Here is a 16,378-nt window from a genome sequence, read left to right as displayed (position 1 = left end):
GGTGGGGTGGCTTCAGCACCCTCCTTGCCCATAGCCGGCTTTGTCGAAATACGCTGCCCACACGTGGGGACGCGTGGGGTCACTGCCCTGACACGGCCGGTCAGAGTGCCTCTTTTTGCCCTGAACTGAGCGTAGGAAAGTCAGTAGCGTTGGCTGCTCGTGCTTTGCTGTTTTAAGTAAAAGGCTACGTGCCCCTTCCCAAGCAGTAGTTAATCCTGTGTGTTCAGAGACGTGGGAAAGGCGCGGCGTGGGAAGCTGAAAGAGCGCACTGATGCAGTGCCGGGGCTGATGCTGGAGCGTGAGGTCGTGGGCAGCTCCTCGGGGGGGCTGTCAGTCGTGAGGCACTGCTGCAGCTTGTGGTTCCGAGACAATCCTAGCGTTATTTATGGGAAACTACCAGAGTGTCTCCAGGAGTGCTGATTTGGCTGAGCTGTCCTGTTTACTTTCTGGTTCCGTTGTTGGAAGCTGTTGCTTTTTTTGGCAGGCCGTGTTTTTTGAAACTTGCATGTTTGGCAGCAGTATCAGACGTACACTCGGAACATGCCTTCCTTCAGCAGTCTCATCAGGAAGGCATTTCCAGCAGTTATATGCTGTTATAAGGAAGTATCAGGCTAAGGTATGTTAAATTTATTTCACTTCCTTGCTAATTGTTCTTTCCCAAGACTTAATACAGATGCATGTAGTTAATTAAATGGGCACTTCTGCCAGTATCTCAAGATATTGGCCTTTGTGCCCCTTTAAAATATTTTGTATTTTGGCAGTGTTTTAGACACTGTCTGTCATACTAATGTAGACCTCTTTGGACTTCCAGTTTGAGAAGAGCATTGAAAAGTTAGATTAACCAAACTGCATTATATTTAATTACCTGTAACATGAAATTATTAAATAACTTTGATTGTAAGAACTGAGGACTTTGATTTTGCTTCTCAGATTCAAAGGTTTTCCAATTTTTAGGTCACATCTGTTTGCCAAAAAAAGGAATATGGATCTACTCGAAGTGTTGTCCGTAGACTTGGGACAATTCTTTCCTTGGAGCCCTACCCCAGACCTTATTTTCAAGTAAGGAATTTATTGTCGTATGTATACTTCGCCTGTTTGTATTTTCTTGTTTCTTAATTTGCTGATAGCTTTTCTTTTCCTTTTAGCTTGTATAATTGTGTGTTGCATCCCTTATACTCACTGTTTTCAACTTCCTTATAGCACTGTTTAAAAATTTCTTTTGCTGAGGCAGAACCTTCAGTATGTGCCAAATCCAGTTTCCCTTCATAGTTTTTTTTGGCATTGTTTGTTTTTAGTTTGTTCAAGACCCAAGTCCATTGTGTTATGACGAGCAAAGTGCAGCTCCAGCTCCTGGGGCTCCATCACTTGCTGATGTCCTGTGGGTGGCAAATGATGAAGGACAAGCATGTACTAGACTTAAGTAAGTAAAAGTGTAAAAAGGATTAATAGAAGTAACTTTTGCCTCTTTTATGGTGTGTGATTTTGTGGTTAAGCTTGTTTTTCTTTTTTCCTAACCTTTTCTAGAAACAATTTGGGCTTTTTGGGGGGAGGCGGGCACTTCCTCCTTACTTGAAAATTCTTACTATGTAAAGCATTCTTTTCTGAAAGATTTTTCAAATTCAGTCTTCTCTTTTCTTCTCATAGTAGTATGTCAGGTGCATTACTGGTACTTTAAATGATTTTTACTCACTAAGTATTTTGTGAGGGAGGGAGCTGGTTGTTGCAGTATACTGTGAGATTATTCCTATCTTTTTGATAAACTTTATAAATGGGAAAACAAGAAAAAATATTTAAATGTCTCCTTTTGGCTTAGATTTTGACAATGCTATGTGTAAGCCTTGATGGTTGCTTTGATGGAAAACCAAGCATAATTATTTTAAAAATTTAAAATAATTTTGAATGCGGTTTATGTAAATGTTTCTAGCTTTTACAGAGGGCTGAAGGAAAATATTTTTACAAATTACAAAATACTTCTGGTACAGTGAAATGAAAAATTGTCCAGAAATTTGCGGACACAAATAGTATACAAAAACTTTTGTCTTCCCTCCCCCCCACTGGAGAAGAAATAGAAAGTTGTCTTGTTGTTCCTCTAAAGATCTGTTCAAAATCAGAGGATGAGTTAAAGCCAGAAGCCAGATTAAAATGTGGACACTCGTCTTGTACTGCATCTGTATAGGACAACGTAATTCTGCCTCATATTGGCATTTGTTTTTCTGTGATCTTTGTGCTGCTTGCCAGTAATGAAAATACAAGAAATTGATTAATTCAAATGACACACACTTCATTGGAGAAGTTGGATACAGTGTGCTTCATCTTATGTTTCCTGAAGCGTTATTGTTGAATTATTAAAGTTTGTTTGTAACAGCTGTAACATACCAGAAGAACAGAACGTTGTTGAAAGAACAAAAAAATCCTGGCCTGTTTTGTCCTGCTCATGCTGCTCTTTAGCTGGTCAGATTCACAGAACTATGACAGTTCATTCTTTTGTTGTTTCCATTCTTTGCTCCTCCTCCTCTTCTGGCTCTGTGGGATGTTTTTCAAGAACAGCTATTCTAGTTGATATATTTTCCTTCTCAAGCAGTGTTTATAGCAAGTGTTTTTTGGCAAATCAGAAAGCAGTGCTGCAGGTCTGATTTAAAGTAAAAGGATGTTTAAAATAAGGGAAAAGGTCTGAGCTTTTTTTCAATCAAAGCTTAGTGCATCTTAAGTGAATCAGGTAAACTTAATTTTTTTTCCATGTTTCATGATGAAATCCTGGTAGTTTGATTTTATACTTATATTTTAGGTTTATTTCTGCAGGCACAGACTTGAATTATTTTTTTTAATTAAAACCTGAGATATATAGCACAATTTTCTAATGCTGTCTTTGGCTATAGTAGCTTACAAAAGATGAGATTCTTGTTCTGTAAGTCTGTATTACACCGTATTGTTGAGTACATTTTCTCAAAGGTTGTAACTGCTTTGCTGCTTGCAGTGTTCATCTTAGAGTTTGATAAATGACTAAAATTTCTGAAGCCTAATTAAGAGATCATTGTGCTTTGACTCTCCTGCCTTTCATAGTCATGTGGGGAGAAGGGAGAGCCACTTTACAGTGTTAGTCTAATAGTTACTGAATAATCACAACTCAATCTTACTGTATGACTTTATGGTGTGTAATTATCCCTGAGATAATTATCTGACTAATTCTTATGATGACTTTGTAAGGATCTGCATTGTACTTGAGCAAAGAGAGACTTGAAACATTTTTTAAGAGTTATGAGTAGTTAGAAGTGTAGTTTGCTTAAATAGTTTGAAAAGTTAGGTCTTGCTGAATAATGATAACTTGCTTGAAGAGCCCGCGTAGTTTTGAGGTTTCCATTGTTGGCTGAGCCTTTTGAAACTGTGTCTTTTTTTCCTTTGTAGGACTGAATTGAGGAGAAAAGAGAGAAGTACAGCTCCTCTTGACCTATATCCATCAATGCAGAGCATTCCGAAAAACAGCGCACAAAAAGACGGTGTTGATCAAGCAGCGCTCCAGAAAATTTCTGCGCTTGAAGATGAGCTGACCTTTCTTCGTGCTCAGATTGCTGCAATTGTTTCAGCACAGACCTTGGGAAGCACTTCCTCACGTAAGCCCTTCTGGTTTGAAGCAAACCAGTGTTACTTTTTTTGCTTTAGAGCTTGCCATGCATGATATCGGTAGAGAACACCTGTAATTTTTCTACCTGAAGATACACCAACTAAATTTACTGAGTATAATATTTTGTTTTTCTTTTCGCTATTTGGTACACTTTCTCCTTTCTATTTTGTTGTCTGCTTGCCAAGTTCAAATGCAATTGATCCTAAGCTTTATACTCTTTTCCATGTTAGTGAAGGAACTTAGTAACATCACTATCTGTAGGCTACCAATAACTTTAAAAATGTTACAGGCTATTAATTGTCCCTTTGCAGTTTTGCTCTGCTTGTAACAAGTTACCAAAATAATGGGTAGAGAACGTATTCTAAGTCAGTCAGGTTGGGGCTTTAACAAAAACAAATGCTACAAACAGATGTGTCCTAGGTAGTTGGTCTCCAATATGCACTACTATCTTGTGACCTTTTTTTTCCCTTAAAAGTTTTGAGTCTTAGTTGTCTTACTTGCAGACTGACTCCACTGTGGTTGCTGAAATACTTGGACTGGTGTGAGGTAGTTACTTGGTTGTGACATTGTGAGGCACTTCTGTGATTCAGCTTTTCTGTTGGGTCTTCCTCTGTCTGTTCTCCATTGCACTCAGTATTCTATTTACATGTTTGGTGGTTATATTTTGCTTCATATAGGTTATTGTAACTTCTAGACCGTTGATCACCATATGTAGCAGCAGGCTGCTTTGCTGATTTATCTAGTGACTAGATTAAAGACACAAGTAGAGAAAATCAGAGCAGCACAAGACGCCTCAGATTCATTATTTCATGTATTCTGAATTTGTGGGTTTGAAGTAATGTTCTTTGTTTTAAGTTTGGTTCTTGGTGTTGTATGTGCAAGGTGTGTAAGAAAGTGCTTTCAGAGGGCAGTCTTATCTTGACTTAAAACTGATTCATCCTGGATGTTAATATATGTTGTTTTTCCACTCTAACTGTATCCAGAAGCCTGTAAAACACTCAGCACTCCAGATGGATTTTACCCACTGCCAGCCATGACTTCTACGCCACTGTCCGTCTCTCACAAATGTAATTTTGTAATTCCCTCGCCTCCTCCACTTCCTTCTGCTGCACCATCTGGTGTTGATGCTAGTAATTCTGCACTGGGACTTATAAAACAACGCCGAGCTGCAAGAAACAGTGATTCAACTGCAGCTGACAGTACTGATCTCCAGAGGACAAAGAACATTCCCAGTATGATGGACGTTTTGAAAGACCTAAACAAAGTTCAGTTGCGAGCTGTTGAGAGGTAGGTTGGATTGGATGTGCATCTCAGCAAGCCAAGGCTACCTAAGCATCAACAGCACTTCAGTAGCACCAGAGAATACCAATCATTTCAAGAGCAGCTACTGCTGGCAAACTGAAGTTGGCAGCTTCTGAGTTCAAAGTGTGGAGTATAAGATACTTGTGACATGGCTTTTAGATGCATTTAAAACATGCTGACTATCACAGCATTTAAAGCTACTCTGCTGTTTCAGTATGCAAATCTCAAGCTGGTGTGGGGAGGTGAGAGGTTGTTTACAAGGTTGCATGCGCAGTCCCAGGAAATTGATCTGAAAAAATAACCGTTCTGGGTTTACTGTGAAAGGCCAAAGCCTCAGGGAAATTTTGGAAAACTACTGTTAGTGTACCCAAAATATCCTGGTTCAAGCTTTGAAGTGTTAATGAAAACACATGCCGTATCATTTATTGGAAATGTCTCATAAATTTGTATTTCAATACTGTAGTTGGATTATAGATATTTTTAGTGGTCAGCTGTTTTGATGGTAAGTGCAGTTGACTTGTAACAAAAATGTTTTACTAAAGACTGGAACGCCTCTTCTGGTCTCTGCAGTGCTAGGTGTAATAGAGATTACACCTTTAGAGTTCTTTTCTGAACTTCTTGGGTAGAAAAAGTAAGAGAAACTGTGACTATAATGAATATTTGAAGCTCTTAATGGGAAGAATGTCACTTGGCAAAACTTACTGCATTCTAATTTCAGCATTTTCTTAACTGTGAGCTTTATCCCTGAAAATAACTACCACAAAACTTGGGCAAATAATTTACATGCAAATCTAAAGCATGTCTCTATGCTTTTGATGACATTCTCACAGTAAATAAAGCAAATATAAAGTGCACTTAGGTAAACCTGTGTGTTTCTTTTATATATGTTTTTTTCTATATAATTCCATGTATGGTGAGTGAAGAAAATGAGATGTTCAGGTTGACAGTTTTAATGTCTTGAGCAGGGGCATAATTAGCAGGAAGTGGTAGGTTGTACATCCAAAATGCTTTCTGGGTTTAGGCATTTACCTGTATGTTGAAGTAGAACTTAACTGAATAATGAATTCATATTTTTGGGGGGAGTAATGATGATCAGAGTTGTTCCAATCTTTCTGACAGTAGTTTAATGCGTGCACTGCAAACGGAAGTCCTCTGTTTTCAGAAATTAGAAGCCTAAAGATCCCAGTTTCTACCACCCAAGCACCATCTTACACATTGTTCAAGTGCTCTTGAGGGCTTGTTTTTATAGGAAGTGTGAACTCAATCCTCTCAGGTTTTGTGTTAAGCAACATTTACTGTAACTGCCAGGCTTAGAACTTGGTGATGTCAGTGTGCGTTATTAGGTACAAATCACCAGCCTGGAGACAGCACTTTACCAGCAGAAGTCTGAACACCTCTAGATTTTTCCACCCTGCTCCTGCTAGGTATCTCAATGGTTAGAAAGTCTTCTTATGATCTATTGTCTTGGACTAGTCACTAGCTTCCACATTTATAGTAAGTTTTGGGGTGTAGGTGCTGTTTTCAGTTTTGAATTTAAATGAACTTAAAATGAATAAAATTTAAATTAAATTGTGTTCACAGTGATTATGAAATACTTTGGTGGGACATTCCCATTAACATGCTTTTATATAACTTATAAATGACTTGGTATAAAAATTGCAATTTTGCCTTTTTTTTTTTTTTCTCATTATTGATTTGCAATACTTTAACACTTTGTGTTGATTTACTGCAATTTTTCTTCATGTAACAGCGTTGTGTTTTCAGGCTAAGAATGTGGCTGACAAATTGGGTGTAATTGTATCAGTTGTATTTGATGAATTGCTTTAAAGTTACAGCGGTGTTTAGGGATTTATTGGATAGGGTGTTTACAGAAGTCGTGTCTCTAGATCAGTCAGCACAGGATTAGAGTCAGGAGACAGTAATTTATTTTTCTTTGTTCGTAGGTCTCCTGGAGGTACTCCTCTTTCTAGACCCGAAAAGAGGCAAAGTTCGGCTTGGGATCCAGTTGCTCTACTAACTCATGCTCTAAAGCAGAAGTTTGCACATAAAAACTATGATGAAGATGATTCCCTGGACAAAGAAAATCATTCTTTTGATAGCTCTCCATTTTCTAGTCCTGAGGTGCCAGTGGTATGTTTTTATATAAAAATGTGCATTTGTATTCTTGAATTGACTGCTGTTTTCATGGATAGTTGCAGGATTTTCACAAGCCTAGAACTTCTCTAAAATTTTCTAAGCCATCAGCCTAGGTAGTTACTTTCTTTAAAGTATAATCAAAGCAGAAAATCTCAAATTGTTTTGGGTGGATTTAGACTGGTCAGTGCACTTCTAGACGTGTAAAGAGAAGAAGCTTAGAAGACTGATTTTAAAAATTCAGCTCATACTTGATTGAACTATGGACATTAGCTTGATGGTACCTGGCAGGTATCCATGCATAGAATTTAAGTAGTTTAATGTGTATTTACGTAGTTACTGACTAATTTTTCAAATAAGGATGTTAGGTAGGTACAGAAAGGTCTGACTAATATACACTAACTTTTCAGAAATGAAAATAAATGCATAGTCTGTAATATTTTTTTTTGAGTGTAGTTTTCACATGGTTTGAATGTTTATCCAAAACGAGTTGTGATTCTCTTGTAAAGCCCATGAAGAATACAGTTTTTCCTAGAAACAAAGAAGTGGTTGGCAGAGCCTTTAGACTTAAGGTGATTCTGAGCACTGATTTCTGTAGATCAGCCTGTGCCAGCTACCTCAGCTTATACAGTCCAGCAGTGCTGTTGGTTTGTTGTTAGGCATTTCCACAAACCTCAGAACTGCTCAGATGAGATGGATAGAAATATGTGGCACTAATTTAAACTGTCTCTCTGCTTAGTAATTCTGTTTATTGTGAGAGTGACATAAAAGATTTGGGCTGTGGCGTTTGTTATCCTAATGGAGGGAAATAGTAATGCAGAACTACTGTTTGGAGGCTGCTCTTACATGTGTCTAGCTGTGTAGCTGAAAACTTGAGAAAAACTAATGTGTGTGTGTTCCTCTTGCTAGCTATAATGATTTTATTTTATTTATTTCAGTTGCCACCATGATTTTCCAAGCATATATTTTACAGACTGCAGCGTGTCAACAGTTCTGGTGCAGTCTTAATAAATTTCTTTGACTTTTTTTTTTTCCTGAAGGGAAAAATTAAAACATCTTAAAAATAACCATGCTGGTATTTTGGATGCTGTGGACTATTGCACTTCATAGCTGACATACCTAATTCCAGATAAAAAGATCAGAAATAGCTCCTGGAACATCTTGTATATGGAATAGCTTTTGTTCCAGGATCTGACAGCTGGATTATAAAGTCCTGGAAGAGAGACTGCTTAAGGCCAGCATGCTCAGGAGTAGGTACAAAAAAATACGGAATTTTTCTAGTTAAAGCAGAATAATCTTACGAATTTGTAACCAAGTCTCTAATTGTTAACTGTTTAGTGTTTTGAAGAATGGATGTATTTAAACCAATTGCACAGACCTACTATTTCATTCTTTCTATGTTGAGAGAAGTGCAACAACTCTTCCAAAATGTTTTTCTTGTAAACATCTTCTAATTCAGTTTTTGGGTATAGTTTTAATTCTATCCCTGCTCCCCAGGTTGGATGCTGCAGTCTGAAGCCAAATGCAAAACCCAGCCTTACAAGAACTGATGGAGTTAAGCAGGTACCAGCATGGAAAGCAAGAGCTCATATTTAGTGGAGACTTCCAAGGAAAATTCAGTTTGTTTAAGTGGTGGGTCCACTTTGAAACTGCTGTAAGGTGCTGTAACATGTTGTTCTAGAACATATATTTCCTATGCTGTTGAAGTTTGGGTGTTGCAGGGTTTGTAAAATTACCTCTTCCTTCTCTTTGGTTTCTCAGTAGCTAAACTTGTGAATGTGATGCTTTTACAAGAAGCACAGAACTGAAAGAAGGCTTCCATTGCTATGGAGCAGTGTCTTTGGAACCTGGGAAGTTCAAGAAAGCAGTGTTTGTATGGGGAAAACAAAAATTTATTGCTGTGAGGGCTGAGGTATATGCTCTGTTTGCACTCCAGTGTAAATAACAAGGAAGTGTAAACTTTTTGTTAGTGTGTTATAACTACTGTGTATAATGGTAATACTTTTTCATGAGAGTGGCATAGTTGCCTTGGTATTCTTGGCAGTTTACTGATGCATCTCCTTATTCCATGTGCAAACAGTTTTCTAATTTATTTTGGGTCAGGAGATGAGCTTTCATGTTTGTGGAACTTTGTGCTGTAATTAACCTGCAGGTCATCTATTAAATGCCTGTAATATGGGGGAGTTGCGTTTTGAGGTGTAAAAAAGACCTTGTAGAGAGATCTGCTTGCACACAGTCTAAATTCCGTATGTAAGTAAATATTAATTCCTATTTGGCATGTGCATCTAACTCAGTTTTGTTCACAAGAGCTTATAAAATAAAATTTCCTTCCATATTGTTAGATGTGTGTGGTAGTGGTATTTTGTGTTGCAGACTCCTTTGTATCTTAAGAACTGATCGTATTAGACAAGTTCTTAAATTGAATTATCTAAAACTAATTAAAGAACAGCTTATATTTTTTCCTGCCAAAGTACTTAATGGAGCCACTTATTTACAAATCTGTTATGATCCATTGCTTTCAGTAGCTGCCTTCACGTAATCTTTTGTCTAGGAATCCTGATGTATAAAACCCAAATCCTGTCAGACTGTTGAATGTGTTCCTTATATCCTGTGTCTCTATTTCCCCCCTTACTTACACAGAGTAGACTGACAGCTGCATCCTCTCTTACAGCTGAATCTTACTTCCATTGTTGTAAGAAATTAGTGTGCAAATACCATACTTGCATTTTGGTTTTAAAAATTACCTTTTTGACTAAAACTGCAGCTTAAATGACTTGATATATTACGCTTCTAAAATTAAATCCTCTAGGTGTTTATTTCTTCTGGATTAAGTAATTATTAAACTTTATCATACTCTCCCATTCCTTGATTGGTCCATAACCGTTTGGCATTTGCTTTCTTCCAAAATACTCATTTGCTGCTTTTTCTAGCTAAACTTGACAATTGCTCTGAAATCCATACAGAATATCCAGCTCGGCCCCATACTTGGAAATTTTACCCTCTTCCATTAAAGCTCCTCGTTGTCTTTTGTCTGCTGCTCTGGCCTCTGCTGTACAAGGGCAGCAGGGAGCAACAGTGAAGGAAGTCCACGCAGTGCCCGCTGAAGAGTACACAAAGGCAGGTGAGTCCCAGTGAGCATAAGGGCTATGAATTGGCTCCCTCTTACTCAGTACCTGCAGTGTGGTGAGGTGGAACAAGTATCTCCTGGTTTATATCAGCACTCTAGATCCAGGGCGTTTTGGGGTTTGTGGCCATGCTGTTGTGACTGACAAACAGGATGGAATTCTTTCTTTGAGAGACTGAATTGCATGCAAAGCCCTTGATACTATACTTTCTCCCCTACATCAGTTGCTTTATGTGACCAATAGTTTCTTCTCTTCAGGAAGAACTATTATTTTGGACTCCTTTTGCAGTTTTTCTGTTCTCCCAAGGGTTCATCATTTAGCTAGAAGTTTGGCCAACAGGAGCAGTTTGCGGTGAGAATTTTGGCTTTGGAAGTGTCTTCACTTTAGAAGGGACTTCTGAGAAATTTCTCGGTACCTCTTAAGACAATTACCTAGTATCAGAAGCATCTGCAAATTTTAGTGAGCTGTGTGACCCTTCTGGTTGTTGGGATACTCTCTGATTTTTGTCATTCTGATGTGAATTATGCAGTGATACACAGTTTATAGCTGATCTGCTTCCTTGGGGAAAAGAATAAGTCATGGGACGTGACTTTTTTTCCCCCATCTACACGTTACGAGAACAGATTCTTTATTTTATGTAGTTCGAGATGTAAAGAAGTCTGTGGGTGGCTGTTGGAACCCTGAGTTCTGAGAATTTCAGCCTTTCAGTGCTGACAGACAGTGATCCTCAGAAGCACACTGCATTTGACCTGAAGCCTTGGGAAAGGCTTCTTAAATTGTGAGGTTGTTGCTGTGTAATTAAAAGTTATATCACTGGGTGGAATATGTAGAGATGTAAAAAATTTAGGTTTATGGGATATATGTAACAATATGGAGGATTTTGGGTGTGAATTAACTCTTCTTCTTTTCTCCCTCTTCACAAATCTGGGTGTTCTGGTATTGGGTCAAAAAACCCGCAGCGCGGATCATGAATAGTTAGTTATTGGATTATAAATAAAAACAAATTACTTGGCTTTCCATAACTGGGTAATTTGGACCTTAAAAGACCTTGGAAGTTAGAACTCAGGGCCATTTTCACCTTGTTAACTTAGAGGCACACTCTGTGCAGCTGTAATATAGATAAGATATAATAAACATCTAAGTCCGAAGATAAACTCCTGGTCTCCTATATTTTAATTCGAACTCTGAGTAAAAGAACTCAGGAAACAGAGTCAAAGAAGAAAAGAAACAAAAAAGAGAAAATTAATAGGTGGCATCCGGTAACATCAGACAGTTTTCAGTGCTAAGACGTTCCAAAGCTTCGGAATAGTTAGTAATGAAAAGTTCGATCACTCGTTGCAGAGGTTTTTCTTTCAGAACTGATGGAAACCTGGCTTTGTCATCTAATTTTCTTTGACTAAGACTTCTGTATCAACAACTTGGAAGCAGTTTTAGGTTCTCTGAAGCTTCCCGTGCCCACCTGGAATCCATTCCCTGTTTTACCTACAAATACCCTTGTTCGCGTAAGGTCCCTGAGTGAATTGCTCTGTCACAATGCAACTCAGGAGTTGTACTATTGATCTGGGAGAGGAGGAAGAGACTCAGGAACATGAGTCCTCTATTGGTCTGCTGGAACAATCTTGTGAAAGGTTGTGTTTTCTTATCACTGGAGAAGTCCGAAAAATTTAATTTCCTACCACTCCCAGTGAATTTTTGGGCAGGATGTCTTCCTTCAGGAGATGCTGGGGTGGTCACTGGAATGAAAGTTGGCTTTGTTTTTCTACTAGAAAGACTTTAAAAGTATGTATGTTATATCCAATTTTCCAGCTGATAAAATTGAAACCAGAGTAACTGTTTCAAATGTTTTGAGTAAGAAGGGTAGAAGGAAAAGTATAATGCAGTCCTTTAAAAACATTACTACAGATTTTCTTCGAGGGGATCCTAAAAGATTTGAGTTCTCTATCAGTGAGCTTCCCATTACAAGGAGACTAATGAAAGCAATCACCTGACAATTACTGTCAGAATATCACTGCTGACATACTCCTGTAACATACCAGACCTATCCAGATACTACTTGTGAGGGACAATTAATCTGATACATAATCTCATATCTATTAATTATTATATTAATATATAATTAATCTATATAATCTCTCTGTATGTGTAGGTACAGAATTTTTGGATAAAGGCAGAGCAGAGAGTGTGCAACAGTATTCACTGCCTTCAGTCTATTTTTCTTGTCAGGAAAGACATTGTCCTTTAGTCCCACCTAAGTAGTAAAATGGTATACGGGGTTCTTGCAAAAGCCAAACTGACAAAGGGAACCTGCTAAACAAGTTAGCCTTAAGTTACTGATCAGATGCCTTGGGGAAAGGAAGTTCTGCAGGCCAGACTATTGAAACAGCTGATGTCCCAGTGTTAAGCGAGGTCTGCAGCCAAATTTCACTTCAACTTATGTGAAATGTGTTTGCCAGTGATTGTAGGTACCTCAGAGATATTTATCATCCTCATTCCTCTACCAGGTCCTCAGATCCCTATGCGATTTACCAGTACATTTTTCATAGTGACACTGACTTCAGCTACATCTGTATTACCTTCTAGGTTTATCTGAATAATCAATTAATTGTGTGGGATATTTTAGCACATTGTTGCACATCTGTGTGAAAGTGAATAGTTTACAGTGGGGAAGGTGCCCTGCTGTGGCTGTTGTGTGCAGACAGAGAAGGACTGGTGGGTGATGTCATGATTGGTGGCATCTTGGGCACAGTAATCACAGAACACTAGAGTTTTCAGTTCTCAGAGAAGTAGGGAGGGGAGTCAATAGAACTGCTATCCTGGACTTCTGCAGGACAGACTTTGGCCTGTCTAGGAGAGTCTGGCTGCGTGAATCTCTTGGGAGGCAGCCCCAAAAGGCAAAGGAGTCCAGGAAAGATGGACATTCTTCAAGAAGAAAATGCTAGTGGCAGAGGAGGAGGTGGTTTCCATGGACTCAAAGATGAGCTGGTGTGGAAGACCAGCCTGGCTGGACAGGGAGCTTTGGCCTATCACCTTTGGGAGAAGGGGCTGGCAACTCAGGAGGACTACAAGGATTTTGTGAGGTAACTCAGGGAGAAAATTACAAGGGTCAAAGCCCAACTATAACTTAGTCTGGCTACTGCAGTTAAAGGCAGTAAAAAATGTCTATAAATACATTAGTAATGACAGGAGGGCTAAGGAGAAGATCCTTTTCAGGATGTGGGGGGAAACATAGTGACAAAGGATGGAGGAAGAGGCTGAGGTACTTAATGCCTTCTTTGTGTCAGCCTTTAATAGCTAGACCACTTGTTCCCCAGGTACCCAGCCCCCTGAGCTGGAAGACAGGGACAGGGAGTGGAATGAAGCTCCCATAATCCAGGGGAAAATGGCCAGTGACTTGCCGCGACACTTGATCATGCACAAGTTTATGGGGCCAGATGGGAATCTACCCAAGGTACTGAGGGAGCTGGTGGAAATGCTCACCAAGCCACTTTCCATCATTTATCATCAGTCCTGGCTAACTGGGGACTTCAGTAAAATGTATGACAGCATTCTCTAGGAGAAAGTGGCTGCTCATGGCTTGAATGGATGCATTGTGAAAACCTGACTGGATGGTGAAGCCTAGACAAGAGAGTGGTGGTGAATAGAGCTATGTCCAGCTGGTCACTAGTGGGATTTCCCAGGAATTAGTCCTGTCTTTATCTCAATGTGGGGATTGAGTATATTCTTGTTAAGTTCACAGATGACACCAAGTTGGCTGGGAGTGTTGATCTGCTGGAGGGTAGGAAGGCCCTGCAGAGGGATCTGGACAGGCTGGATCGATGGGCCAAGGCCAATTGTATGAGATTCAACAGGACCAAGTGCTGGGTCCTGCCCTTGGGTCACAACAGCCCCATGCAGTGCTGCAGGCTGGGAGCAGAGCAGCTGGAAAGCCACCTGGCAAAAAAAAGCCCTGGGGGTGCTGGTTGGCAGTGGCTGAACATGATCCAGCATGTGCCCAGGTGGCCAAGGAGGCCAGTGGCACCCTGGCCTGTATCAGGAATAGTGTGGCCAGCAGGACCAGGGCAGTGACTGTTCCCCTGTACTCAGCATTGGTGAGGCCACACTTTGAGTTCTGTGTCCAGTTTTGAGTTCCTCACTGCAAGAAAGACATTGAGGTGCTGGGGCGTGTCCAGAGAAGGGAAATTTAATTTCAAAGATCTGAAGATAAAGTATGGAGCTAAACTAGCAGAAATAGGATACCTGCTGTAAATTGCCAATATATAAAGAGGGAATTTTTTCATTATTTCTCAAAATACGTTGAAGTATGAAGCTGAAGTCACTCTGTGTTAACAGTATAGCAAAAAGAACAGGTATTTTATAGTTGTATAGAAGAATTTTTGTAAGAAAAGGAAGAATCTTATAAAGTCATAAATAGTGGATGTGTTGTTAGAGTAATTTGAGTTATGTAAAAAGAAACATGACATGAATTAATGCTTGTATCTGTTTGTGTAAATGATTCTGCTTTTGTTTCTTATAAATTAGCCAAATATGAAAGGCACAATCTGGAAGGGTCTTTGACAAGCTTGCTGTTTGTAGATGTTTCAGTGGTTTAGAACAATGTCCATCATGCTCCATAGTTATGCCTTGAAACACTTTGTTGAGGAACTCAGTCTTGAATTGTGGTGCTAGTTATGGCAATATCTAAAACTGTGTTGTGAGTAAACGCTAAAGCCAACAGCTGTCCTTCTACTTCAGAGAAATTTTGCACCTTCCAGTATTATTTGGCTGTATTATTTACAAATTTTGATTATAATAATCAAAAGGCCCTTCTTTTGGTATTCATTATTTTCCCCAATAATCCTGCCAGCAGGATCTCTCCTTCTGCATTGGGAATTTGAATAATTGGTTTGGGGTTTTTTTGCACACTGAAAGAAAAGCAGCATGGTGCTTTTGTTCCAGCTATGTTTCTAGACCTCTTTTACATTTTCATTTCTGCTTACACGTTCACCCACCCTGGAAAGCAAAAGTAGGCTTTAAAAACAGCTTATTTATGTATGTCATCAAGACTGTTCAGACTTTCATTGTTGTTGGGATGGATGTATTTTTACCTTTTGTTTAAGGCTAATTTAGGCCTTTGGTTTCAATGGGACACAGAAGCAAAAGCAGCAGTCTGAATTCTCTCTTTAGGTAACAGAGACTACTTTAGGTAACAGCACTACAGTCTGCAGGGGTGGAGCTGGCACTGGTTGCTTTAAACCTCTGATCAGCAATAAATAGATTAAAATACGTTTGAAAATCCTTTAAAATAATTGATATAGAGTTGTTACATTTTGCAGATGAACTGCATGTGTTTAGCCACAAGAGAGCAGTGTCACACCGTGTCTGTGTTGCAAGTCTTTAAAAAGGAATTCTGCTTTGTCAGCATAAAGTCGCACGACAAAATTTTAATCCCTTTATATTTTTATTTTTATAATGATATACACTAAATTGTAGGGGTGGGTGGTTCTGTCTTACTAGCATTACAATGAACTCTTATTTATGTGCATTTGGAGTAATAAAAAGTTAACACCTGGATAGTTTATTCTCTTCACAAATCTGCTATTTCATTTTCTGGGAGAAGAGGCTGAAGATTTCATGTGGTGAGTTAGAAAAGAGCTTGACCTGGCAGTAGTTTTTTCCTGAAAAAAATATCCTGTTTATCCCATGTAAAATGGCCATTGGAGGTTTCTCTTTGTGGTCCAGTACACATATTATGAATTCTGCCACAGAACTGCAAAAATTTGTATAAATAACTTCTAGCTTATACAAGTGAAAATATGCTGCTTTTTACTGATTAAAAGTTAAAGTGACTATGGAGCATAGCGATTCACATTTTTTATTTCAGATGAAAGACTATACTGCTCTTCTGTAAACATACACATTCTTTGCTCCTCACATGTACACAGTGACTTGAACGAGTTTAGGTGCATCCATAAATTTGGGTGAGGGGATGTTTGCAGAGCTGGATAAATTTTAACCTTCAATAGTGTCGATCTTCAAAGTGTCAACTTCGTTCTTGCCATCTGTGCTTTCTCTTTGGTAGTCTGTATTTTATTTAGTGGGGAAAGTTAAACTGGATTGATTGTTACTGCTTCTCTGTTTCACTTTATAGTTCTCATGCCGTAACACAGCAGCTGTGTTTGCTGGGAGGCAGTTGCCACTGAGCAACAGCTGCTGGTATAAA

At 39.0% G+C, this 16,378-nt stretch overlaps 1 protein-coding gene across 3 annotated transcripts in view; it reads left to right on the top strand.

The window, feature by feature from the left end:
• The first annotated feature begins 7 nt into the window (after positions 1 to 7).
• Positions 8 to 16,378, top strand: part of MTFR2 (mitochondrial fission regulator 2) — a 26,927-nt gene continuing 10,556 nt past the window's right edge. Inside the window, exons 1-8 of one of the 3 annotated variants that reach the window (XM_017737203.1) lie at positions 8 to 616; positions 955 to 1,059; positions 1,296 to 1,420; positions 3,403 to 3,608; positions 4,603 to 4,906; positions 6,865 to 7,051; positions 8,552 to 8,686; positions 8,816 to 10,175. In XM_017737203.1, the coding sequence (XP_017592692.1) occupies positions 386 to 616; positions 955 to 1,059; positions 1,296 to 1,420; positions 3,403 to 3,608; positions 4,603 to 4,906; positions 6,865 to 7,051; positions 8,552 to 8,650 (1,257 nt within the window). In that variant the 5' untranslated portion in view covers positions 8 to 385 and the 3' untranslated portion in view covers positions 8,651 to 8,686; positions 8,816 to 10,175. Of the gene's footprint in view, positions 617 to 954; positions 1,060 to 1,295; positions 1,421 to 3,402; positions 3,609 to 4,602; positions 4,907 to 6,864; positions 7,052 to 8,551; positions 10,176 to 16,378 lie in introns of all 3 variants that reach the window. The other 2 variants (XM_017737201.1, XM_008635957.2) reach the window with 2 other exon arrangements.

The sequence above is a fragment of the Corvus brachyrhynchos genome, unplaced genomic scaffold (genome assembly GCF_000691975.1).
Source record: "Corvus brachyrhynchos isolate BGI_N302 unplaced genomic scaffold, ASM69197v1 scaffold6, whole genome shotgun sequence".
Lineage (NCBI taxonomy): Eukaryota > Metazoa > Chordata > Aves > Passeriformes > Corvidae > Corvus > Corvus brachyrhynchos.
The sequence above is the reverse complement of the archived record's forward strand: the minus strand, read 5'-3'. Positions and strand labels throughout refer to the sequence as shown.